Source organism: Cavia porcellus, unplaced genomic scaffold, assembly GCF_034190915.1.
Source record: "Cavia porcellus strain 051 isolate PalLab524CR breed Dunkin Hartley unplaced genomic scaffold, mCavPor4.1 scaffold_24, whole genome shotgun sequence".
Taxonomy (NCBI): Eukaryota; Metazoa; Chordata; class Mammalia; order Rodentia; family Caviidae; genus Cavia; species Cavia porcellus.
In genome coordinates, this window is record NW_026947507.1 from 46685001 (window position 1) to 46709574 (window position 24574).

Here is a 24574-nt window from a genome sequence, read left to right on the forward strand (position 1 = left end):
ATTCCTACGTGAGTACTGTGGAGTGGAAATGTATAATAAATTTGCATTGGTGTCTCGGATTTGCATGAGTCTCTGCTTTCACTCAGTTCACGGCTCATAATTGGAAGAGTTCTCAGCTTCGCCTTCGGTGCCACGTGGATTAGAAGTGTGTTAAGCATCTGTCCCCACAGCGGGGTACCCAGTCTGGATCAGTCTTGTTCACTTCCCCCATCCCCAGCTAGAATTTCTCTTTGTCTGGATTCTGGTGTTCACCTGATCTAGGCAAAGGTGGGAGATGGCTAGATCGTGGTGCTCACTGTCAGGGCTCCGCCTGGAGTGCCCCAGCTCACACCCCATTCTGCACAGTGGGGGCACTCTGGGAGCCCAAGGTCTCCTCTCCCTGGAGGCGCAGTTCCCCTCCTCCAGGCTCTGGGACCACTCTTGGTGGGCAGCAAGTGCTGTGCTGTTTCCAGGTGTTTATTCCCTCTTCTCTTTAGCACCCTTCAAATCACCACCTTATGGTGATTGCTGAGTCTCACCCCTCCTTAGACAGGGGAGACCCTAGGTCACTGCGTGCTCAGGCCTGACACCCCAGACTTCTGCGTGCCAAGGTGGAATCCATGCATCTAGACAGAGGTCAGAAGCCACAGCTGCAGAGGAGTCTGTTCAAGTTTGTTGGAAATAAAAACATTTTAAAGCACGTGGTTAAAATCTTACCCCAAGTTCCTAATCCAAAGGAAAAGCAGCCCAGGGCAGAGGCATCTCAGAAACTGTCAGATGTCTTCTTCTGCCAGGGTAATCTTGCGGATGACAGTGGCACCCAGCACCATGGTCATTGGCACCAATGTGGAAGAGCTGCTTCCTTCATAGGGGTGCTGGGTGTTCACTCAGAGGATGTAAATGAAAACCAGAAATGCACAGAAGGGTCCTGAGGAGAGACTTCCTCAACAAGCCACTGCCACTGAGCCCACAGTCTGGCCCTGGGGCCACTCTTGAGGTGGTGCCCCATCCCCGTTGCCATGCACATTGTCTGCACAGTGGCTTCTAGAATCCATGACCAGCTGTGAGGTCTGTGACTGCTGTTTCTCCAGTGCAACATTTTTCTATTATCTACAGGATGAGTGCTCTGAGCTAGACAAGACTATGCGGAAATTCTCTACAGTGTCCCTTCAGCTGCATACTTTGGCTTGTGCTTGCTATTCATTTCCTTTCTTCCATGTCTCACCGTGGGCCTCATGAGAGTGCATCATTATGGGTTCAAGTTATGAGGACAGAGACTTCTCCATAGGTCCTCGTGCTCTTGCAATGAGGGGCTCCTTCAGGGGGAGAAGATGGGAGAGAAATATGCTGGGTTTCATCATTAATGCATGAATAAGCCAGGACTTTACCCTAGGTTCTGGGGCCTCTGGTCCCCGCTCTACTGAAACACACACCTGAAAGGTTCATACCAAGGAGCTGACGGAGTAAGTCTTTGATAACCTGCTTACAATTGAAGTTCCTCACAATACAGAAGCTAAGATTCACAGAAGCATGTTCATTTTATTTTAATGATCTATACTTTCCTTCCCTTTTTCTATCGTGGCATTATATTAAGTGGGGAAATACTGGCAGTTTGTCTGGTTCATACAGCAGTTACAGTGCACACAATTATGAAGCCCGAGAGAAAAATGAAGCCCAGTGGTCACCATGTTCTGCAGAGCCTGGGCCCTGGAGTCTCAATCCTCCTGTCTGGCCCTGGGTCCCAGGATGGTGGCCACCCTGGGTCTTCTTGCCATTTCTCAGTCTGCCGTGGCTGTTCCTCACACACACCTACCTGTTTTTGCTGCTTGAGTTTGCTGCCAATGGAATGCTCTTCACTCTTGTGTGCATGGCTGTCATCCTCTCCATTCACACCCCTGGCGAGCTGCGGACTTCTTGGAGACTTCCCGAGGCTATCCCTCCCAAATTGAGGTCCCCGGCATGCTCTGCTCTCTAAAAGCCCACTGTCTTGCCCTTTGAAACATCGTTGACCATCTGTCAGGGTTCTTGTAAATTTTTTACTGCCTGTGCTGATCCACAAGCTCCTCCAAGGCAGAGGCTTGTTCTATGGGGTTATTTCTTAGACCCTATAGCTAGAACAAACTAGTGTTGTTCACAAATATTTGTTTGTCACGGCCTATAAACTTCCATGATGGCTGGAAACTCTGTAGGGTGAGAGTGCAACCTGCACACCAGCTGGAATCCACACGTGCCCACGTGGCCAGACATCAGACATCACAGAAGGGCTCTTTAAATAGCCACACCCATGTCCACTGTGTGCAGAGTGCTGGCTTCAGAGAAGGTGTGGCTCAGTCACCGCTTGGGAAGCCTTACCATGCTGTGCAGAAGAAAGACAGGATCCCAGCTGAAATCCATCAGAATCGGATTCCTTCTGAAGCCTTTGTGAAGAAACTGCCCGTTAACACTAGAGAAGAAAGCAGAGAAAAAAAAAAAAAAAAAAAAAAAAAAAAACCTTGACTCTGAAGATCTGCAGACTTTAATGCAGAGGGATGTGTCCTGAAAAGCCAGGGAAGTGGTGTCTCAGCTAACAGGCAGATAACAGAGCGAGAGGCAACAGCACAGCATGAAATACAGGGGACATCGGGCTCCCATGTGAGAAGGCTGGAAGACCTCAGGTAGAGGGACAGAAGGGGAAGTGGCAGATATGAGAAGCATGGAAAATGCACGTTCATTGCTTTGACTTGTCTTCAAGAGGCACCTGCCAAGGGGGTCGACTTGCGGGAGCACGGGTGGGAGCAACTTCCAGGGGGCAACATTCTGGAGGATCAGGTGGAAGATCAAGAAATGAGAGACAAAACCACAGAGGGCCCAGTGTGCAAACATGTGTAAGCACATTAGAGCAAGCAACATGAAGCCAGAAAACTTAGCTGTGCAAAGGAGTCAAAGAAGCCTGGGCATTACTCAAGTAGCCTCCATCCATGAGAGCCTCTGGAGCTGCTTGTTGGGGTCCCCACGGGGCCAGGATGGCACAGCAGGAGGAGTCACAGTGCAGCTCTCAGCGGGCAGAGACCACCCCACCCCCAGGGAGGCACACACAGTGAAAAGGGCCGTGTGGTGTATGGAGAGGGTTAGATTTATTACAGTGAAATTGTCCTTTGTGCATTAAAAAAAAATGCCAAGTGCTCATTCTACAAGCTCATATGGTCTATCTTAAGTTTTTTAATAGGATTAACTCATGTTCTAAAACTGCATAACCAGCTATATTAAAAGACCAAATAGTGAGTCTAATTACTCTTTTATTGTATAAGCATTTATAGGACAGAGTATAAAGCATCAAATAAAAATAAGTTGTATTAGAGATGAATGCTATATATATATATATATATATATATATATATAACACATCATGCAAATAGAGCATATGGATAAGTGAACTGTAAAAGTATTCAAAATAAATGCTTCATAAAACTCACAAAATTAATTTGCAAAGTGAAAATGAGAGCTATCTTTGAAAGTTCTACAGCTGATCGGTGATGAAGCACTTCAGCAGGGCCTACAGGGAGGCCCCTGTGGACTGGCATTTAAATATTTACAGTTGCCTAAAAGGCAGCATCAGAATAAGGGAGAGGAAGGAACTGCAACCCAGCATTTCCTCTAGGCCTTTTGTTCTCAGATCTCCTATGTGGATCTTCTAGAGAGGATGTTCTGACAGGCTGCTTCCTCTAAGGACTTCAACCCTTTAACTGCTTACAAGCTCTGCAGTCTGTTTCCAAGAAAGCACGTCACGGTCGGTGGGGCAGCTCACATCGGGCAATCATGGGTAGGGGGTGCTGCTGCCGGACCAGTGTCGGCCTGTCTGAGTGATTGTCTCACTCCCCTCTTTCAGAGCAGATGATGGAGACAGACATTCCAGCTGAGGGTCCCAGGACTCCCAAGTGGGATTTCTGAAATCTGTATATATTTTCTCATTGAAATTTTGGGGGCAATTTTAGGCCAAAAGTGAAGTATCCCAAGTGAAGTGTCACTATCAATATTGAGCAATGTTTCACACTTCCCCGACTGGCTGAGACACCTATGTGAACCACACACCTGCTGGTCTCGGTACCATCCCACAGGGAGCCCATGATGTCTCTCTGGCTTCCTCTACTGCCCTAACTGCTTTCTGTCGGTGTCCAAATCGGGTCCATTGTCTAATTTCTTTATATCCCTCTGTGGAATTTGACCCCAGTGAGAGCAAAGTTGTGCCCCCTTTACTCACAAACCCCATTACCTGAGAAAGCCTACATGCAGCTGAGCAAAATAATTTTTTGAATGAGTAAACAAATAACATATTTTAGTGAACCTGTTCTTTGTTACTAAAACGTGAGACAGAAATGAGTTTGCAGCACGCATATAAGTGGTGCCTTTGCATCCATATTTCGTAACAGTGATGTTTAAAAGAAAGGGGTTTATTTTTGCATATTTTCTTTTTATTTGAAGACCAAAGCATATTTACACATCTTCACATAGATTATTCTGACTTACATATTTTGAATCATGTTCATGTACCAACTCCCCACAATAAATATAATCATGTACTGCCAACAGGTACTAATAAAATAGAAATTAAAAGTGGAGGAGGAAAAGTATAACTTGTATTGTTTATAGTGAAAAGCACGCAGACTAAAACAGAATCTGTGTTGTGGTCTTAGTGGCAGCCGTGGCAGAGAAAGTCTCGAAAAGTGGAGGGGATGGGTCTTTTAATCCCACCACTTGTGTTCTCAGCGTGTCTGTGTTGCCAAGTGGAGCCTTTGTTTGATTAAATAAATCAAATATCTTTCTCTTAGTTCAAACTACAATTTCCTCCTGGCTTTTGTAATTAAATGTTGCTTAAACTGAGTGTCTTTTGAAACCATTGATGTAACCGGTGATCAGACTACGAGGAAGAATGTGTGAACCCGTGGAGCTAACAGTGTCCATTGTGCATATGTTTAATGGCCCATTTGTTTTTTTCCCATTTTCAGAAATCGAAAAGGGTGGCTGCGGTGACCCCGGAGTCCCTGCCTATGGGAAGCGGACTGGCAGCAGCTTCCTCCACGGGGACACACTCACTTTCGAATGCCAGGCAGCTTTCGAGCTGGTGGGCGAGAGGGTCATCACCTGCCAGCAGAATAACCAGTGGTCAGGCAACAAGCCCAGCTGTGTGTGTGAGTGCCCTGCCCGCCCGGAACAGCGGAAGGATGTGTCTCCTAGCCAGGCCAGGCGACCTCAGTCCTCCCACCTGCATTCTCCCCTCAGCCTTGCTCCTGTCTGTGACAGAGGCAGCTGAAAGGGCTGTTAGGAAGGACATCACACAGGCCACTCGCTCTGCACGAGCCTCGGACAAACGTCCTGGGCAGACACTCACAGGGTCTTGGAGACACTGTGACCGCCTGCTGCCCTGCACTGCTTCAACCCCAGTGGGTCCTGCCCATGAGCCTGGAGGCCAACAGTGTTCAGAGTTTGGAATAAACTTTCTCTCTCTTGAGTGTAGTGTTTTAAACAGAGGGAAGATTTTACAGCCAGTTTACAAAGACTCTTTAAAATTTTTAAAATAAATATAGCAATGACTAGAAAGCATATGTGTAAACATGTGCCGTAAGGTACAAAATCACACTCTAAATATACTTTGCGTATTTGTTCCTTGCAAAACAAAATACATGTGTGTATTTTCTAAAGTGTGTATTCTTAAAAGTAAAATTTCCAACAGATTTGTAAGTTACTCAACTTGCACATTTTCTGATTTTTCCTGCTATGTATTTTTTTTTTAGTTTTCCTTCTAAATAGGAAATATAAATAATTTGAAAAATGCACATTAAAGGAAAATATAAGGTAATAAGTGGCCAGAGAAGAGCAGGACAATTGTTCCTGCGACTCAGAAATGCATGATCATATGATCAGTACCCTCTGGAGGCAAGAAATAGTAACTGGAGGTCATCATAATCAGCACACATTTTTAAACAATTTGTTAGGGTAATTAAAAAAAAAATCAAAACCCATGCCCAAGTACGAGGAGGCTCTGGTTGTGCCACACTGGACAATGGAGTGGGGGAGGAGAGCCCCATTCCTGGATGACCCCTCCGAGCGGCCCCCACCCTGTTCTCGGTCCTCCCCCCATGGCAACGCCCTGGATGCCAAGCTGGGTGATGGTATTTCTGTGTCTCCGCAGTCTCCTGCTTCTTCAACTTCACGGCATCCTCTGGCATCATTCTCTCGCCCAATTACCCTGAGGAGTACGGCAACAACATGAACTGTGTGTGGCTGATTATCTCAGAGCCGGGGAGCAGAATCCACCTCATCTTCAATGATTTCGATGTGGAACCTCAGTTTGACTTCCTTGCAGTCAAAGATGATGGCATTTCTGATGTAACTGTCCTTGGCACCTTTTCTGGTAACGAAGTGCCTGCCCAGCTGGCCAGCAGTGGGCATATAGTGCGCCTGGAGTTCCAGTCCGACCACTCCACCACCGGCAGAGGGTTCAACATCACCTACACCAGTACGTGGCCACACGTGGAGTTCAGGGCTCAGGGGTTGTGTGAGCATTATCGATGGGATAAGAGTAGCAGACCTATAGAGCATTATGTGGATAACCATCTGGATAACAAAGTGTGTGTGTGTGTGTGTGTGTGTGTGTGTGTGTGTGTGCACGCGTGCATGTGTGTGCATGTATGTGCATGTGTGTGTTCATGCACCAGTGCTGAGCAACTGAAAGGTGTCCTACTTGCTTTCATAAATCCTTAAGGCAAGTTCATGGTCTGTTAGTACCTGCCTTGGGTACAAAATTGCCATGAAGAAGAGTAAGAATATAATAGTGGAACTTGCATTTTTATCTGTCTTGATTACGTGTCACGCTAGGGGCTTGTACATCTCAGTATTTAGGAACTGCATATGTCTTATCTTTTCCTCTGGTTTTCCATCTATCTGTCCTTTCTTCCTTCCATCCTGCCACCCAACACTTGCCCATTCAGCCACCCGTCCTCCCCTCTACCTCTCCTCATCCATCCATCTGTGCAGTCTTCTTCCTCATCATCTATCCATCCATCTCTGCAGACACCTGCCCATCCATTCATTCTTCCACCTGTCTTCTTTCTTTCCTTCACCCTTCTATCTATGTATATGTAATGTAGGGAAAAAGCCCTGAGGTGTTAGATGTCAAGGACCAATAATCCAAATACCAGCTCTTAGAGATACTGATGAATTTTGAGAAGAGACATAACTTCTCTTTGCCTTAATTTCTTCATTGTTCAAATGGATGTTGTATAGGAAAATGTATTTAAATACAATTAAAGGTTATGATGCAAGATAATAGCATATAAATACTACTAATGTAAGTTGTACTAATATAATTAGTATTAATTTATCATTTATCTACTTCTCCCCTAAGTATTTATCTTAGTTACTTTTCTATTGTTGCTGGGACAAAATACATGATGCCCAAAATTAGGGAAGGACAGTTTTATTTAGCTCAGTTTGTGGTGATTTCAGTCCATACTCAGCTGGCTCCGAGGCAGAATGGTATATGGCAGAAGCAACATTTCAAGTCAGCAGAAGACAGCAAAATCAGCCAGAGCAAAAAGGGAAGAGCAAGCCGAGAAGTCTCTTTCTGTCCCTTATACTGTGTGTAGGCCACACCTACCATGAGGTGTGGCACTCACACCCGCAGTCCCAGACTGGACCATGAGTCAATCACAAACTTTAGAAGCTTGACTCCATGACTGCATGATGCTTTGGGGGGACATCCAAACCCAGCCACAAAAGTACTGTGCTTAGAATTTGCTAACAGGTATTTCATGTGGTGATAAAGTGACTCAGGGTGATAGGCTTACTATTCCTCACTCCATTAATAAAGATCAGGAAGCTTCTAGCATCAGATCATGAGCCTAAGGGCCAGGGCTGCAGCCCACCCAGATGTACCTCATCCCACATCCATCCCCAGCGGGTGGAATGTAAAGAGCTGTGTAAACTACGGCTGTCAGTGCCATCTCCCCCCATGGATAGGATAGGATAGACTGATAAAAATGTGTTTGTCTATGAATGATAGTAACTGAAATTTGGAGAACTAAAGGCTATGTTAGTACTTTCCATTCCTTTCTTTTCAATGCGGGTAATAGATTATCTGCCTCTAACAGTTTTTCCCTTTTCCTTTTCAGCATTTGGGCAAAACGAATGCCATGACCCAGGCATCCCTATAAATGGGCGGCGTTTTGGTGACAGGTTCCTACTTGGGAGCTCTGTTTCCTTCCACTGTGAAGATGGATTTGTGAAGACCCAGGGGTCAGAGTCGATCACCTGCATCTTGCAGGATGGGAATGTGGTGTGGAGCTCCACTGTGCCACGCTGTGAAGGTGGGCCTGGCCTTTGTGGTCCTCTCCACCACAGCCCTTCATGTACCTACAGACAAGCATGTCATGTGCTAATCTCTAGGCTTCCACAGGAATGGCAAAAGGGCCTCAACAAGAGACGTTTATTCCTGCAGGGGTGAGGGCAGGGGCTGGGCAGGTTCCTCCAGTGACTCTGAAGAGTGAGCTGCAGAATAGATAAGGAACTGCAGTGCTCGCAAAGCGTCATCACGCAGGGGCGTGGATGGCACGAGGCAGGTGTAAGGAGCACACACACACATTAGTATCTTAGGGTAACAACTTAAGAAACCTGAAAGGAACATTCATACCAAAATGTGAATCATGTTATTGGGGAAATTGTTCCCCTTTAGTTTATTTCTATTTTCTCAGTTGTCTAAAGTCAACATGTTTCTTTTTAATGAGTAGTGGAAAAGAAATGTGCAAATTGAGAATTACTCTCCTTTGGGGAATGTTTGGCTGTGTCCACACCACACCCAGGATTTCCAAGTGGTCCCAAGCGCAGCCAGGACCTCAGTGCAGAGATGTTGAACCTGGGCACTGCCAAGCCCCAGCCTGCCCCTGGCTGATCCTCAAGTCCTGCACCGTCCTTTCAGGGAAATGCATCTAGAGAGGCCGTCTCTGCCTCAGCTGCCAGTGCACATGGACAGAAAGGTGTCCTGCTCACTTTCCTAAATCCTCATAGCCAGTGGTGGCAGTCAGCACTGCTGTGGGTATAAAACTGACATGAAGAAGGGGAAGCCAATCAGAGTGGCAGTTGTTTTTACCTAGGTTAACTATGTGTTTTAACTGTATAATTTGCACTTCTACATTTTATGAAATATTAATAAGTGGGCCATGTTTAATGCTCTGTGCTAAGTAAATATACACCCAAGCTAAGCTCAGGTACAAGGCGAATAGTGGTGCCCGCTTAACCTTGTCTGTACACAGCGCTCTAGCCAGGCACACCACTGCTGACTGCAGCCTGAGCGGCTTCATGAGAAACATGCTTTCAGTAAACATCCTCTGCTCTCCTCCTGTCACTGTGCCCTTGCCAGTGGCAGGCTGTTCACAGAGCATCCCGAGCTGTAGGACAATGCCTGAGTGCTGCCTGTGCAGGAAAGACCTTTGGAAGAGCCAGGGATATAAACCAGGTCTCACGTTAGCTGTTAGGAAATGCCCTCACCCTCTCCTCTTCTCCTCACCCCCTCTCCTCCCAACTCTACCTGTTCCCCTCTGCTATCCAGCTCTCTGACAGCTTTAACAATAAAAAATTCTCTGTGAGGAAGAAACAACGGCACAGATGTATCTTCAAAACTGGCAATCTTGTAGTAAAAATCTTAAATACAAGAAAATGACCCAAATAAAAAGTGGTAAATGTAAGGAAGTACCACAGGGAATACTTGAGAGAAGCTGAAGAACAGAGAGGAGACAGGGACACAGTCGCCTAGAGGTGCACAGGGCGTCCTGAGTCTCCCACTGCCAGAACCTCAGAGCTAGGAAAGCCCACAGAGGATGAAGCCTGTGGGGTGCCGCGAGGGGGCGCCCATCTGACTGCTCCTTTCCTTGCTGGGTGTTTCCCCACAGCCCCCTGCGGCGGACATCTGACAGCCTCCAGTGGGGTCATTTTGCCTCCCGGATGGCCAGGCTATTACAAAGATTCTTTGAACTGTGAATGGATCATTGAAGCAAAACCTGGACATTCCATCAAAATAACCTTCGACAGGTGAGATAAAACATTTCTTCTCCTGTTCACACCTGAGTACCCCATCTGTCTGTCTTTTCAGCAAATGGATCTCTTTTGTGTAGAAGGATCCAGAGGACCTCTGCATGGGGGAGGAGCGGTTCTGCACGGATAGTCCTGTCCTGGGGTGGCTCTGGCCCACAGCTGGCTTTCTGTCCCTGCACTGGGGGAAAGGGGTCCTGGGCGACCTCATCCCCAGCTGGTCCTCTGGACTTGGGGCCTGCAGTGGACTTCGTTCTGTCTGCTCAGTGCCCGATGGCCCAGGGAAGAGCTCTTTCCCTCAGTCCCATCCCTGCCCTCCGTGGCAGCACAGGAAAGTCCTTCCGGTGGGGGTGGCAGGCCCTGGGGCCCTGGAGGCAGCAGGTAGCAGATGCAATGGGTTCCTTGGCTAAGTTTCCCGGGGTGGTGCAGCTGTGGCCACCATGGCTTAGCTCCTTGGCAGGGCTGTAACAACCTGTAGGATGAGTGACCTGTCTGAGCTCTGCGTGAGGAGATGTTTTCCCCTTTGGGTTAACTTTGAAATCAGTTCCTTGATGAAAAACTAAACATGGTTTGAAACAAACCATGTGATTTAAAACCTAAAGCAGCATCTGCAGTTGAAGGCGCAAACTCTAATTTCAGAAGCACATCAAGCTTTTCTAAAGAGAGCCTTCTCCTCAGCCAGCTCTCATTCAGGACATTATCTGACCTCAGGGCAGGTGAACATTGGTCTATCACGTCCTTGTCGATCTTTATTAATTTCCTAAAAGTCAGTGATAGCCATCAGAGCAGAAATACGTTTTTAGGAGAAGTTGTGTTATCCTTAGTAACTTTTTATTTGAATTATTATTCATGCTATTATTACTTATCTCTGGGGTGATAATATTCTCAAGTGTGACAATTCAGCCAAACAGCGAGAGTGGATGCCTAAAAGTAATATTTACCAATGGGAAAAAAACCAAGTCTATCAACATTCAGTAAACTAAATTGTTTCCTGTTGATGTCAACTCTGTTTAAAACTGGGTGAGGAGCAGAATGATTAAATCACTGCACAAACACAGTAAGTTTACATTCTCCTGTGGCACGACCTATTCTCAGTGGCCTGAAGAGCTACAATCGTGTCACTTTTGCCCATCTGGTCTTCAGAGTGTAATTTCAGGGTGGTAGTTTGCAAAATTCTGGGCGTTGATGATTTTGTTCTCTGCATGTCCTCATTTAGTAGGAGGAATAGGACCCAGAGTCCACAGGGCTCAGGGGTAGGCGAAGCCCCTGGAAGGGTGTGTTTGTCACAGACTGAGGGCCTTGCCCCGTGCCAGCTGCCACATCATGAAGAGCCCCTAGGGCTTTCTGTTTCTGAGGTGGCACTGGGGAATCTCAAGCTGCTGGATGCACAGCTGCCACTTGAAGAGGAACATTTAGGGTGGATGTGTCAAATGCATGGTTTTTATCTTTATTCAGACTTGTGCAATTTTAAACACATGACAAACCATGAACCCATTAGAGAAAGGATTAATCCCCATGCTAAAGACAATATTGGCCCAATACTTGGCCTCCTGGACACTAGGTTCACTAGCCGACGCACTGTTCTGGTCCACACATGCCACAGGACAGTGGCTTAGATTCCTCTCCGAGATGCAGTGTGGTCCAGCCACCAGGCCGTTCATCGTGGGAACGCCTAGCTCTGTGTGTGTGTGTGTGTGTGTGTGTGTGTGTGTGTGTGTGTGCATGGTGAGCAGTGCACACGAGCTAATGGCAGCCACAGGCAGCACCTTGGGTTTCACGCTGCTTCTGTTGATGGTGGAACTTCTGTGTCAGGAGGGCAGGACTGCTTCCCAGCCCCAGTTCTGCATCCCTCAGTTAGCAGGCCCCATCTTGCGGTGTGGGGAGCAGGGAACAAACTTGGGAAGTCTTTGGCACAATGTTACCGAGTGAGTCAGAGGCTTCCAAGGCCTTAGCTGCTTCCAGAGAGCTAAAGCAGGTTAGCTTTTGGAGGATGAGAGGGCCCCTTAGGAAATCATGTCAGCACCACCCAGGGCTCTGTTGTTGCCCTAAAGAGGCATCTAGAAGCTGTAACTTTACACAGATAGCATCTCAGGCCAACTCACTGGGAGCACAGGAAGGTTCAGCACTTTCTGGAAGCTGTGCTAAGGTTTTCCAATCACGGAAGCATCCACTAGTGTCTGAGTGGTGGTTTGCTTAGCATCATTCTCCTGCCCTGAAAGAGTTGACGCAGCTTTAGGAGCTGCAGATATTTGCAGGAAAAATATGTGAATATCCTCCTCGTCTATTTTGAATTCTTTCTCCTGTAAGAACTCTTTCGCCTTCAGTACGTCCATCTCAAGATGTCCATGATCATGGTTAAGAGGAGTTTGTGGAAAATACCTCAAAAGTACATAATCATTGATTTCTCATTAATTGAGGGTTATTAACTAGTCAGATACTAATTATCTTTTTGCTGAAGAAAGCTAATCTGGTTCATAATGTTTTGTTTGAGAGCTGAAAAAGATTTTTGTTTGTAAAGATCTCGGATGTTGTAAGATAGTGTTGGACAAACTGGACAAATGTGGGGTGTGCTGTTTCTTCCAGAAAACAGAATGCTATTCTTCTATGATAGCAGCCCCCAGGTGCAAACAGGGTGTGGGTTAGTAGTCTGTTCACATGGACATCTGTGGGGGTGAGGCCCTACCTGGGGGATTGTGTCTGGGGCTCTCGAGTCTGCCTTCCCTTACACCATGTGCCTTTGCAGGTTCCAGACAGAAGTCAACTACGACACCCTGGAGGTCAGGGACGGCCCCGCTAGCTCTTCGCCCCTGATCGGAGAGTACCACGGCACGCAGGCACCCCAGTTCCTCATCAGTACCGGCAACTACATGTACCTGCTTTTCAGCACTGACAGCAGCCGCGCCAGCGTGGGCTTCCTCATCCACTATGAGAGTAAGCACCCTCCTGACGGTAGGGACCGTGGGGTCTTGGCTGAGGGCTGAGGGTGGCTGGGTGCTGGGTGGGCCTGCTGACCCTGCCTGACCATGCCCTGCAGTCCAGACAGCGCTGAGGATGCTCTCTGGTGGGGCATCTTGGGCTATTTTCCTTCAACTCCTTAAATCCCTGTGAATTGCCTATTATAAAGTAAAATAGTAAGATACTTACCATGTAAAGTAGTTGTACGTCCTTATTTTTAGAAAAGATCTCTACTGGCCAGGAAGGATTTATCTTGGGCAGTGAGAGGGGATATTTTAGTTGGGAAGTTGGTAGCATGTATGAAGTCTCCTAGCTCAGGTAAAGGGGTCCCACTCAGAAGAGAGCCCAGACTGTAATGGAAATAAAATCTAGCTACCCAGAGCCATGTACCAATGGCTAAGAGCATTTTGTGAGTGCATTTTGAAATGTATTAGCCCAGTAGCCCAATTTTAAATCTTCCTTTCTATTTTTGATTCCTTCTGTCAAAATCTGGCTCTTAGACTTAGTTTCTGAAATAACAGGGGCAAGACTTTCTCACTTCATAGTTGTTCAGATGCACACCTAGTTCTAGAGTCTAGTAGAGAACTGCTCCTCCCCTCTGCTAGACATATTTAACACCAGTCACTTAAACATGGAACAAATAATGGTAGATACCATCTTTCCTCCTAAAATCCCTCCTCTCAGAGGACAAGGAAGAAAAAGTAGTAGTTGCCATGGGAACCCAAAGAAAGATGCCATGATTTGGCAGGATTTTGGGGGTCATTCATTTTCAGAAACTTATGTCAAGATAAATAAGATAAATTATTTCTAACCCATAATTCTACACATACACAGTTTTATAAATGCATGAATGAGTTCATACCCAGCATCCTTGACTTTAAACCTTTCTTCCCCCATGTCCCCGTCCCTTTCACCACGTCCTGAAATTCAAGCCAGTCTTTTCCCTGAGCTTCCTCCAGCACCTTCCAGCTCATAACCGCCAGCAGGCTGTGAAACCACACCAGAGAATCACACACAGGTGGACCAGGTGCATGCACATATGAGCTGAGGGTAAACCATGGTTCTGGTGCCCTTGTCCTGGTAGCCAGAACACTGGTTATTAATGACTTAAGATTAATCTCAGGCCAAGCTTGGAGTTATTAATTATGCTTCAGATATCCATATTTTCTTTTAAATTTAAGAACCAGAAAATTTTATGTTTCATTCCTTCTTCATGTCTCTTTAAATGATCCCTACTTTTGGAACAACATGTGAACACTTAATAGCAAAGTTTTGTTATTTCCCATCCCACCCCTATTGTTTTTAGACTGTAATTCCTTGGTCCATCTCCTAGACTCTGGTACAAGTGAGGCCCACATTGCTGGGAGTCTCCTCAGGATTCTCCCTTCACTCTGAGTCCCTGCAGCTGCCCTGGAGTCCTCTGCCTGAGTCTTTTGTTGCATTGTTGCAAAATGTTTACTTTTCATGGTCATTTTGACTTTGGGGAAGAGCCAGAGGTCACACATGACAGATCCTGTGAATAAGGTGGACGGGGACACAGTTTCCTGTTTTTATGGGCTGCCTGTCAGGTGGACCCCACTTCTCAGCAGTGTTCCCCAGGTTGTTGATCACACTTCTCAGAAAGACACACAAGAAAGTGGACTTGCAGAGCTGCGTCAGAAAGTGGTGAGGAACATGGGCAAAGTGCGTTCAGTGGGAAAAAGGTTACCAAGGAGGTTAATACTTGATGGCAATGTATCTCAGACTGTAATAGCTTTAATTTAAGCATTCGCCATCTGTCGATCACACCTGGTATGTCCAGAGTTTCCTCCTGTGAACTTCTCGGGATCCCTCTAGAACACTGGGCATTTTCTGTACTTTCTTCTGGGAGAGATTGAAACTACTGAGAGAAACATCCAAGATGAAGGTGCAGCACGTGTGGGTGCAGTCACTGCTGTTTACTGACAGCCAAGGTGCATTTGAGGAGAAGGAAGGACAAGCACAGAACCCAGAGACTGTGACACCTGACCCACTGGAGGGAGGACATCACAGGGTTCCAGCCATCCCTGCGTCTTAGGAAACTGCAGATTCTGAGCCTCAGCTCTGGATGAGAGGACTCAGGGAGCCTTAGCCAGTGTGCTGGGGTCACCTGAGGCCCCAGGTACCTGGACGAAGCCAGTGTGGGCCTGAGTTGACCTGGCAGTCCAGGATGCTGGACATGGGCAGAAGAGGGAGGTGGGGACAAGGACCAGAGAGACAGGAGGCTGGTGAGCAGGGTAGGGGACTGGCCAAGTACATCCCTGCACCTCTTACCCTCTGAGGGCGCATGCATTGAAGCCCATGTGCAGGCCCTCTAATCCCATAGTTCTAGCAGTGCCACCTCAAATACAGGGTTGCCTGTGACCCAGGAATGACTTCAGTGCAAATTCCACAGGCCATTTAAACATAATAGACATGGATGTATTGATGTATGCTTATGATCCTAGCACTCCAGGAGGCTGAGACAAGAGGACTGATAACTAAATGACTCAATCAAACACCAGGTCTAAATAATAAACAAACAAACGTGCTGACAATGCAAGTCAGTGCAAAGGCGCTGGATTCAATCTGTAGCAGCATGTTTAAAAACAAAGTAATAATAATATAACTCATCCCTTAGGATTCACCCTAGACTGTGACAGTGGAAAGCTGCCTTTGCCATGCAGCCATTCAGACCTCCCCCTTGTTCCCAGATAATCCTGGGACTTTCTCCTGTGCTTACGCAAAGCAGCCCAGGAGAGGTGTCCACGCTCAAGGCTGCTCCTTGGGGTGATGCTGTAAGCCACCTGCTTCCCTGTGGCGAGCAGTCCCACCGAGCAGAGGTATTTCTCAATTGAGTCAGGTCAGGCAGGAGCCAGCGTCCTGGTCTCCTGCAGCTCACTGAGTTGTGATTTCGCTCCTTGCTGAGCCCTGGACCACTGAACAGTCTCCAAAGCCAGGGCAGTCTGTTCCTGGCCTCTCCGTCCTGTGGACCTGCCTGATCATACTGCAGTAACCCCATGGTCCTTCCAGAATACTGTTTTGTTTGTGGATTTTGAATTACTACTTTATAAGGAATTGCAAAACAAAGAAATGGAATTCTCAAATGTGAGGTTTTCCATTTAGTTATGGAGCATTAGTTAGGAAGGATTTTAGAAAAATTCATAAATAGTAACTGAAGAAAGATTGATCATGATATATAATTGCAGTTAATGCAAATGTTGTGTTAAAAAACACAGGGTATAGGTGAACGCAGGTATTTGCAGGTGAATATGTGAGGGTGAACGCGTGAACACAGGTTACTTTTCTGAGATGAAGTAATCTGTTTATGACCAGAAGGGCAGAGTGTGATGACGGATGTAACAGAGTTAGCTGGAACACACACACATGCATACATGCACGTGTGCGCATACACAGAAAGAGAGGGGCAAGAACTTCTCAAGGACGTGGGTTTTAGCCCTCAGTGAATACTTGGCCTTGACCAGTTTTCTCCCACCTGCTTCCTTGCCTACAGAGGGAGCTGTGAGCCCAGACCAGAGGCCTGGAGGCTGTGACAGCCCCACAGTGCGTCCCATAAATGACACTCAGCAAACGTCCACCCCTTTCTTGGACTAGACTTTTATTAAGATCGATAGATACCACAGAAGCCCACTTAGTTATATTAAATGCACATTACTGCAGCTATACATGAGCCACAGCCAAAGTAATCCACCTCCTCTGTTCACTAATAGCACATTTATGGTCTCTTGTTTTACAAAGGTCAAACGCAAAGAAGCATGTTTACATCATTTGCGTGAAGAATTCTTATTGGCTTTAAGTTTCAATTAAGAAACAGTTGGAACAGAATCTAAATGTCTTCCTGATTTGCATTATATCTTGTCCCGGTGAGTGGACCAGGCCTCTCACTAGCCCTCTGGGAGGCTGAAACAGGAGGGTTACAGATTTGAGCCCAGCCTTGGCAAGCTAGCAGACCCTGTCTCAAAATGAAATATATAAAGTTCCTGGGTTCTACCTTCAGCACCACAAGAGTAAAAGCAAGGGGCTGGGGATTTAGCTCAGCGGCATAAGTGCCTGCCTTGCAAGCAGGCAGTCGTGAGTTCGATCCCTGGTACCGATAAAAAGGAAAAAGACAAAAAAAAAAAAAAAAAAAAAAAAAGTAAAAGCAAAATGAAATCCGTTGACCCTTGCTTTTCCTTATGGTGTCTGTGTGGAGACAGAGGTGAACACAGTGCCCTAAGGGAACTCAGAGGGACACTGAGTAGGTTCCGCAGACAGAGTGCCTGTCTTCAGGGACTGAATGTGACTCCTACAGTGCTCTGCTTGCCTCCCAGGACCTGGCCCCTGGATGTCCCTGGGGTCTTTCCCATTGTCCTGCCCCAGGACTCCATGCCTGGCCGGCTGGTCAAGCTGTCCTCTGGTTTATCACTGTAATTGCTCAGTGTGCATCTCCCCTCCCCTGCTCCCACAGTGCCAACAACCTGAATGCCGAGGAGGAGGGCAGGCCAGCATGTGCCCAGATCAGTGCCAGCATCCAAACAGAACAGCAGACAGGAGCAGAGCAGTAACGGTGTCTTCAGTTTTACATCTATAGAATTCTATATTTAAAGCTCTATGCTTTGATTTCCATTAGTATTAGTCTCTCTTGAAACTGCAAATTCTGGGTGGCAAAAAGTTATTATGTCTGAGCTTCATTATAAATTCTACTCATCAGTTCATTATTATATATAACACATATATAAGGTTGTAATTCCCTTTACTGTTGTCCTCTTCAGTGCAAGGAATAGCTGTTTGGTCGTCACAGGATATGCAATGGTTTGGGTGATTTTCCCAGAAACTGGGTACCTTAATTACTCTCTTCACCAGTGAGACTCAAGACCCAACCACAATTTCAAGAAGGAAAGTTTTATTTTGGCTCTCAGTTGTAGAGGTTTAGCCCATAGCCAGCAGTCTGCAAGGCAGGGTGACATGAAAGCAGAGCATGGCAGAGGAGAAAACAGTCCATGGAAGGGCCGTGGAAAGCAGAAAGCCAGCTAAGGAGGAGCCGATGCCTTTGAAACTTGTGAGAACCAGGGCTGTCACCCCTTGTTGCGCATAGAAAGGAGCACTTGTTAGTCTTTGAGAACTTAGAATAAAGGCTAAAGAACAATTCTTGGAAAAATGAAGTTGTTTTTTTTTTTTTTTTTTTTTTTTTTTTGTTGTTGTTGTTGTTTTTAGTGTTGGTTCCTTTATTGTTCAGCCTCCTTCTGTGAAAATGATACCAAGTTAGGGGCTGGGGATTTAGCTCAGTGGCATAAGCGCCTGCCTTGCAAGCAGGCAGTCGTGAGTTCGATCCCTGGTACCGACAAAAAGGAAAAAGACAAAAAAAAAAAAAAAAAAAAAAAAAAAAAGAAAATTATACCAAGTTAGTTTCACTGGCTTTACGAGTACCAGCCACCGCAGGGCTAAGGGAACCGTCCTCCTGAGTGCAAATCTTGGGCCTTCTGCCAATTCGGAAAGCCACTTCTGGGAGTCCCCAGAACTCCTCTGAGATGTTAGGGCTGGCTGTAAGGACTGAGAAAACCTTTGAGGAAGTTTTCACAGTCAAGCTGCTTATAGGAAGAGAGTGCAACACAGAGGTAGCCCTGTGTGTGGAGCCTGGGAAGGCCCCAGACACAGCACAAAACTTGAGGGCACTTGAGGGCTGTGAGCAGCCATGGCTGATTCTCTAGTACTGGTGTCCAGAGCTCTGCAGGGGTCTTACGCAGTGCAGTAGCATCAGTCTTTGCCTCCATGGTCAAACTCAGCCTCCAGCTGCTCCATCTTATAGGGAGCGCAGAACTCTCCTTGCCCCAGAGCCTGCCATGAGTAACTGGACACCCAGGAGCTGGGGCTTTCCGGGAAGGGGGGCCTGGGCTCCTCACAGAACATTGCTGAGCAATGGCTTCGTGGCTCCTCTGGGCTGCATTTCCCAATGGGTATGTTTTACTACACTAATGAAGAAATATTATTGTTCATTACTGAGTATTTTTGAAAATTCTCCTCTGATTTTGTGTTTCATGTATTTTACTTAAGGATGCAAAGTACATTTATGAGTCTTATCTCTTAAATTCTTCGGAGCATTGATCAATAAGAATATGCCAAAGATCCCAGAGGGTATTTATCCACCTAATATTGGAAATACTTTAAAATTTCTGATTACTCCAGACCATATTCATGTTCTGAACTCCACTAAGAGAGTGATACACACTAAGAGCAAGCCTGCATTTTTTGCATGTATAAGTATTTTTGTAATATTCTCTTCCTTTATTCTCAGTTTGATCATCTCTTAAAATATATACTATTCTAGTATGAGAAATGTAGAACAGAAAAGAAATTCTCACAGTGGCGTGATCTAATTCTTTGACTTTATGTGGCACTTTTCCACATGTTTTAGCTTAGGTTAATTAAGCCATCTCTGAAGTGGCTGACTTCAGTGCAGATTGTTAAAATGTATGGATTTAAAAAAGGCAGTTTTAAAAATTCAACTGTAGCATAATTTTAAATTGCATTTTGTGTGTCTATATTTAAGTGTATGTACGCAAATATATGAACATTAGCATATGATAACTAAAATCTAACAGGAACATAAAGTATGAAAGAGAAAGGAAATGATGGAGATTAAAAAATAAAGGAAAAACCCTTGGCCTTTTTTGAACAGTTTCTTGGTTTTACAATAAAGAAAAGTGAAGTTCTACCCTGTAATTCTTGCATTCTCTTCAATGGCTTCACACTGTCTTGATATGCTTGATGCTATAGCATACGAAGTTATACTCAAATAGTTCAAGGAAAGAGGCACTATGGTGACTACTATTATGTTAGATTATCTGGTGGTGAAACACAATGATGCTTAAATTGTTCGGTTCTGACCTGCGTTGTCTTGTTACAATGTCCTCTCTTATCCCAATCTCCCCCTTTTTAAAATTAATCTATTTTTTCTCATTTTTTTAATTAAGGGAAAACTAAATTAAGAAATAGTGGGACATATTATAGTAACTTTTTTGGTTTCCTATTATCCTGATTTGAACCCTAGTATTGCTCTCCCCATCTTGTTCTGTCCGATTATACTATATTCTATTTTGTTTGATAGTATCACATTCGAGGGTATAGGCAACCACTCTGAAGGCAATAAGATATACTAGGATGCCCATTATGGTTTGACTATTATCTTTTTTTGAAGTCCTGTAAGGTCTCCAGTGTAGGTTTTATTGGTCTTGTTCTGTACTGTTTCGATCAATTCTATTATACCTGATGATACAGGCAACTCAATTTAAAAATATCAAGAGGCACAATGGTAACCACTTTTGATCACCTGGTATTCTATTTTTGCATCACGTGCTATGCCCACCCTTCTGTTCTAACTGACTCTGTTTTTCTTAGTCACGTTTGGTTTTATTCTCTTCAAAAAAAAAAAAAGTAAGAAGAACTGTGGGAGTAATAAAACCCAAAAAGTGTAATTGTTATTGTAAAAAAGAGAGGAAAGGAAGATGGACTAAGGGATGTAACCACAGGTATGTTTGAGTGTGTAGGATGGAAAACCATATTACTGAGCTTTTGTTGGATCATTGAGCGGAACTATCGCCAATATCACTGTGCGAACACTTTATATGCTTTAATTTTATAATTTGGACAACTGTTTTTCTATAAAATATGTAACCTATTAACTAGTGATTTCTTACTGTATTTTTTTTCTTGAAATTCTGTATTACTTGTACCCTTTTACTGCTTTGTTTTTTTTTTAATTTTCTTTCTTTATTTCTCTTTAAATAAAAAAGAAAAGAAAACAAAAGCGAAATTCACAGAGATCACTGAATTATTTAGGGTTGCAGTATTGAGATATTGTCTGTAGCAATGCAAATCCCTCTCCTCTGAAACACAGGGTCCACTGTTTGAAGTTGGATTGTGCCTTACACTAATGGGTTGCTGGATACTCATCCACACATTCCACAGTGGGTTATCCCACTGTGTGTCTTCCCTGGGTGATGCTTTCTGGAAACCCTTTACAGTTTTGTAGCATGGCCTTTTCTCCTCTTCTCTTCTCTTCTCTTCTCTTCTCTTCTCTTCTCTTCTCTTCTCTTCTCTTCTCTTCTCTTTTGTTTTCTTTTCTTAATTAACCTGGAAAGCCCTCCTGTCCTGTGTTTTCATCTAGGTGTGACTCTCGAGTCCGACTCCTGCCTGGATCCAGGCATCCCTGTGAACGGCCATCGGCACGGCAGTAACTTTGGCATCCGGTCCACAGTGACCTTCAGCTGTGACCCCGGGTACACCCTGAGTGATGAGGAGCCCCTGGTCTGCGAGAGGAACCATCAGTGGAATCACGCATTGCCCAGCTGCGATGGTAGGTGGTGCTCATCTCCCAGGTGCCATAGAGAGATGCAGAGACTGCAGACCAGGCCCTGGGGGTGGTGAAGATCCCCAAGGCATGATTTCCCTGAAAGGCTGCAGGATCTAAGGCTTCGCATGCCTGAAGTTTACCCCCCACACTTTCTCTACTGTGCAGAGCATCTCCCCCACCCTATTGGGCCCGGCACCTGACTTCCACTGCCCAGCCGGCCCCATTCTTCTGCGGAGTACTCTTGCAGATGTGGGGACAAAGGGGAGTCCGCAGTGCCCAGAGGGCTGGGGCTAGTTTCCTCCATCCCAGTGAAGTGAGGCCCTTCTGTAAGGTCCACACAGCCTGCCTCCGGACTCTTCCCTGCGCCAGAGCACTGGTGGGCACGCGGGCTCCCACAGACCTTCTGCAGACCTTGATGCGGGCTGCCACCCCACCCCCTGGCCTGGACCCATTCCTCAAAGCCTCAGAACGGAGAGCATCCTCGATGGGAGGGTGGCTGCGTGCCACCAGCCTTCCCGGAAAGATAAATATGTGATTTCTGTCACTTGCAAGAAAACTTTGAGCATTTAAACTTTAGTCTGGAAAATAATCCCAGCAATGTAAAGCTGTTTCTATGGAAAAATGTGTAAGTGAAAGGAAGTTGACTGTAGAAATGGAAATTTCCAGCTGCTGCAGTCTTGTATATTGTAAGCATTTCTTTTCAAGCATTAGGTGCACGTGTATTAAACACCTTGGCTTCTTTAAGGATGCACACATGAAAGTGCTTGTGTAGGAGTAAATAGAGCCTCAAACCACTAAAAGCCATTCCCCTCTGCCGCAGGGCTTCCCAGCTGGTCTCCAGGCAGAGTCAGAGTCCCAGGGCACTCAGGCCCCAGGGCACCTTTGAGAGAGGTCTGAAATGAGAAGGCACTGGACCTGAGTCCCTCCTCTGCTGCCCCAGCAGCCCTTTCCTTGTGGCAGGCCTCCACCTCCTGTAGAGAAAGGGACCTCAGCATTAGCAAGTGCTCACATGCAGGAGTGACTCCTGGGCCACCCAGAGGTGGACAGAATCCTCATGGCCCCTTGCTCTGAGTAGAGTTGTCTTCAAGTTTATGGTGAACAGAAAGAAGAAACAGCAACTATGGATATGAAAAGAAAGAAATCAGACTCAAGACTCAAAGAAGAGGTGTGTGGGCCTCTGTGCCTGGAAAACATGGACCCAGAAGGGGGCTGCTCAGGAGGTGGCCCTGGGGAGGGACAGAGGTGCAGGGAGCTGGCAAGCTACAGTGTGAACCCCCAAAGATCGACTGCACCTGTCAAGTGAGAGGGAGCGTGCTCACCTTGGGAGTGACTGGGTCCTCACAGGGAGAGAGGCCCCACTGTGGCTGACCCCACTTCTCCCAGGGCTGACCCCTCAAGGAAAGCCATCATGGCCTGTGACACTCAGTCCTCATGGGTGATGCTTAGCAACTGGCTTGCTGACTGCTGTAAACCCAGCCCTCTGGGCAGTAATAACGGCCTGGAACTCTGCCTCATGGGAAGACAGTGGGAAGCTTAGGAGGTGGCAGACTAGAGGAGGCAGGCGTGAGGGTGCTGAAGTTCCTGTTAGCTCCAGGGAGCAGAGGAGGCCTTCAGGGTTCCTGTGGAAGAGCAGCAGAAATGCAGTACCCCAGAGTGAGGGGCTGTGTTGCTCCTCATCTCCTGAGCTCTGTCCAGCAGCTTCCCTCACCCTCAGGATTCACCAACGAGAATGGACATCAGCCATCATCTGGCTCTGCTGCCCTGTGGTCCAGCCAGCTCCCCCTCCTTGGATACGCATATTAGTTTAGGAGCGCTTGCTACAGGGCTCTGAAAGTAGGCTAGTGCCTTGTTCTTAGTGTGTCGAACCTGATTATCCGAGGAGTTTTAAATAAACTATTCACCGCCCCCACTGGATTATAAACTTCAGTATGCTGAAAACTTCCCTGTCTTTTTGCTTATGCCCAAGAGGGTAAGGGAAAGTTGATTAGAAGCACATTCAGTCCTTCCTGGTAGACAGCGCTGACTGAGGGTTGCTGGTTGAACACGTAGAGGGGTCAGTGCCAGGACAGTGCTGGGACAGCGCTGACCGCAGCCAGCCTGGGACAGCTCAGCTCGGGTCCTGCTTGTCGTCTCCTAGTTTCTGCATAGTTTATCTCCATGCAAAGCATTCCTATAACAGCTTACCTGGGGGTCTTGCTGGATCAGTACCATAAGGAGAAAAGTGAAATTCAAGAAGTTATAGCCTTAAGGAATGCAAAAGCAAAATTTTACCATAACTTTCATAACTATCCTAAGAAGACTATACACTGTAGAGAGAAATAGCTTCATGTAATTCAAATTATATGCAGCTAAATTTGCAGCCCTGTCCCCAGGGCATGGAGCCATGCCTACGAACATAGCCACAGCCCATGTGGACCCTGAAATGTGAATTAGGGTTCTATGTTATTCCCTCTTTTCCATTCTTCAATATTTGATGAGAATAGCAACTCATTCCCAGTCCCCACTATAGCAAATTCCCCATTCCATAAAAAGCTGGGCTTCGTGCACCAAGTGGTGCTGTGGTAGCACTTCAGTGAGGGCCGGGCTGGTCTTTCCAAGGTGCTTCTGGTTTCTCCTCTGTGCAGCCCTCACGGGGTTGGCGGTAGCTCTGGGATCCCTGCCCTGTGTGTGGATAACATGGCACAGTCAGGGCACTTTCCCTCTCGAGCTTCTCCCCAGCACAGTCCGATAGCTTTCCTCAATTGCATCAGGACCAAGGATGAGAGAAAGATACTTGGATGGTGTCATTTCTAAATGTATCTGGATGTGAATACTGTTATCAGTTTATGTGACCTACGATTGTAGGATACAGACATCAACAACTTCAGGGGGTTTGGATTTCATATAAAATGTTTTTAAATCATTTTGCTTAAATCCTTCACAAAAATGAAAGATTTGATTTATGCTAATTTATGATAATTCAATCATAGGCATATCAAAGTGCTGAGTGTGTACTCGCCATGTTCAGGACAATATTCTACCCATGACCCTTTGCTTCCTTGCTCCGCTTAGGTTCCCGTGTGGGAAGCCCCTGTCCCCTGAGGTAGTGACTTGAGGTTCTCTGTCCTCGGTCACCCTATCTGTGTCCACATTCACTATGCTGGGGTCTCAACCACCTGCTGTCAGCCCTCTACACGGAATCCAGGCTTTGTGAGGGTGCCTCGCCCAAGTTGGACGTCTCATGTCCAAAGCATC

The 24574-nt window shown here is 46.2% G+C and overlaps 1 protein-coding gene across 2 annotated transcripts in view; it reads left to right on the forward strand.

Moving 5' to 3' along the window:
• Window positions 1-24574, forward strand: part of Csmd1 (CUB and Sushi multiple domains 1) — a 1477900-nt gene that overhangs the window by 1205114 nt on the left and 248212 nt on the right. For both annotated transcript variants that reach the window (XM_063234987.1, XM_063234988.1), the window contains exons 13-18: window positions 4962-5144; window positions 6146-6472; window positions 8127-8321; window positions 9900-10038; window positions 12782-12969; window positions 21155-21343. In XM_063234987.1, the coding sequence (XP_063091057.1) occupies window positions 4962-5144; window positions 6146-6472; window positions 8127-8321; window positions 9900-10038; window positions 12782-12969; window positions 21155-21343 (1221 nt within the window). The remainder of the gene's footprint in view (window positions 1-4961; window positions 5145-6145; window positions 6473-8126; window positions 8322-9899; window positions 10039-12781; window positions 12970-21154; window positions 21344-24574) is intronic.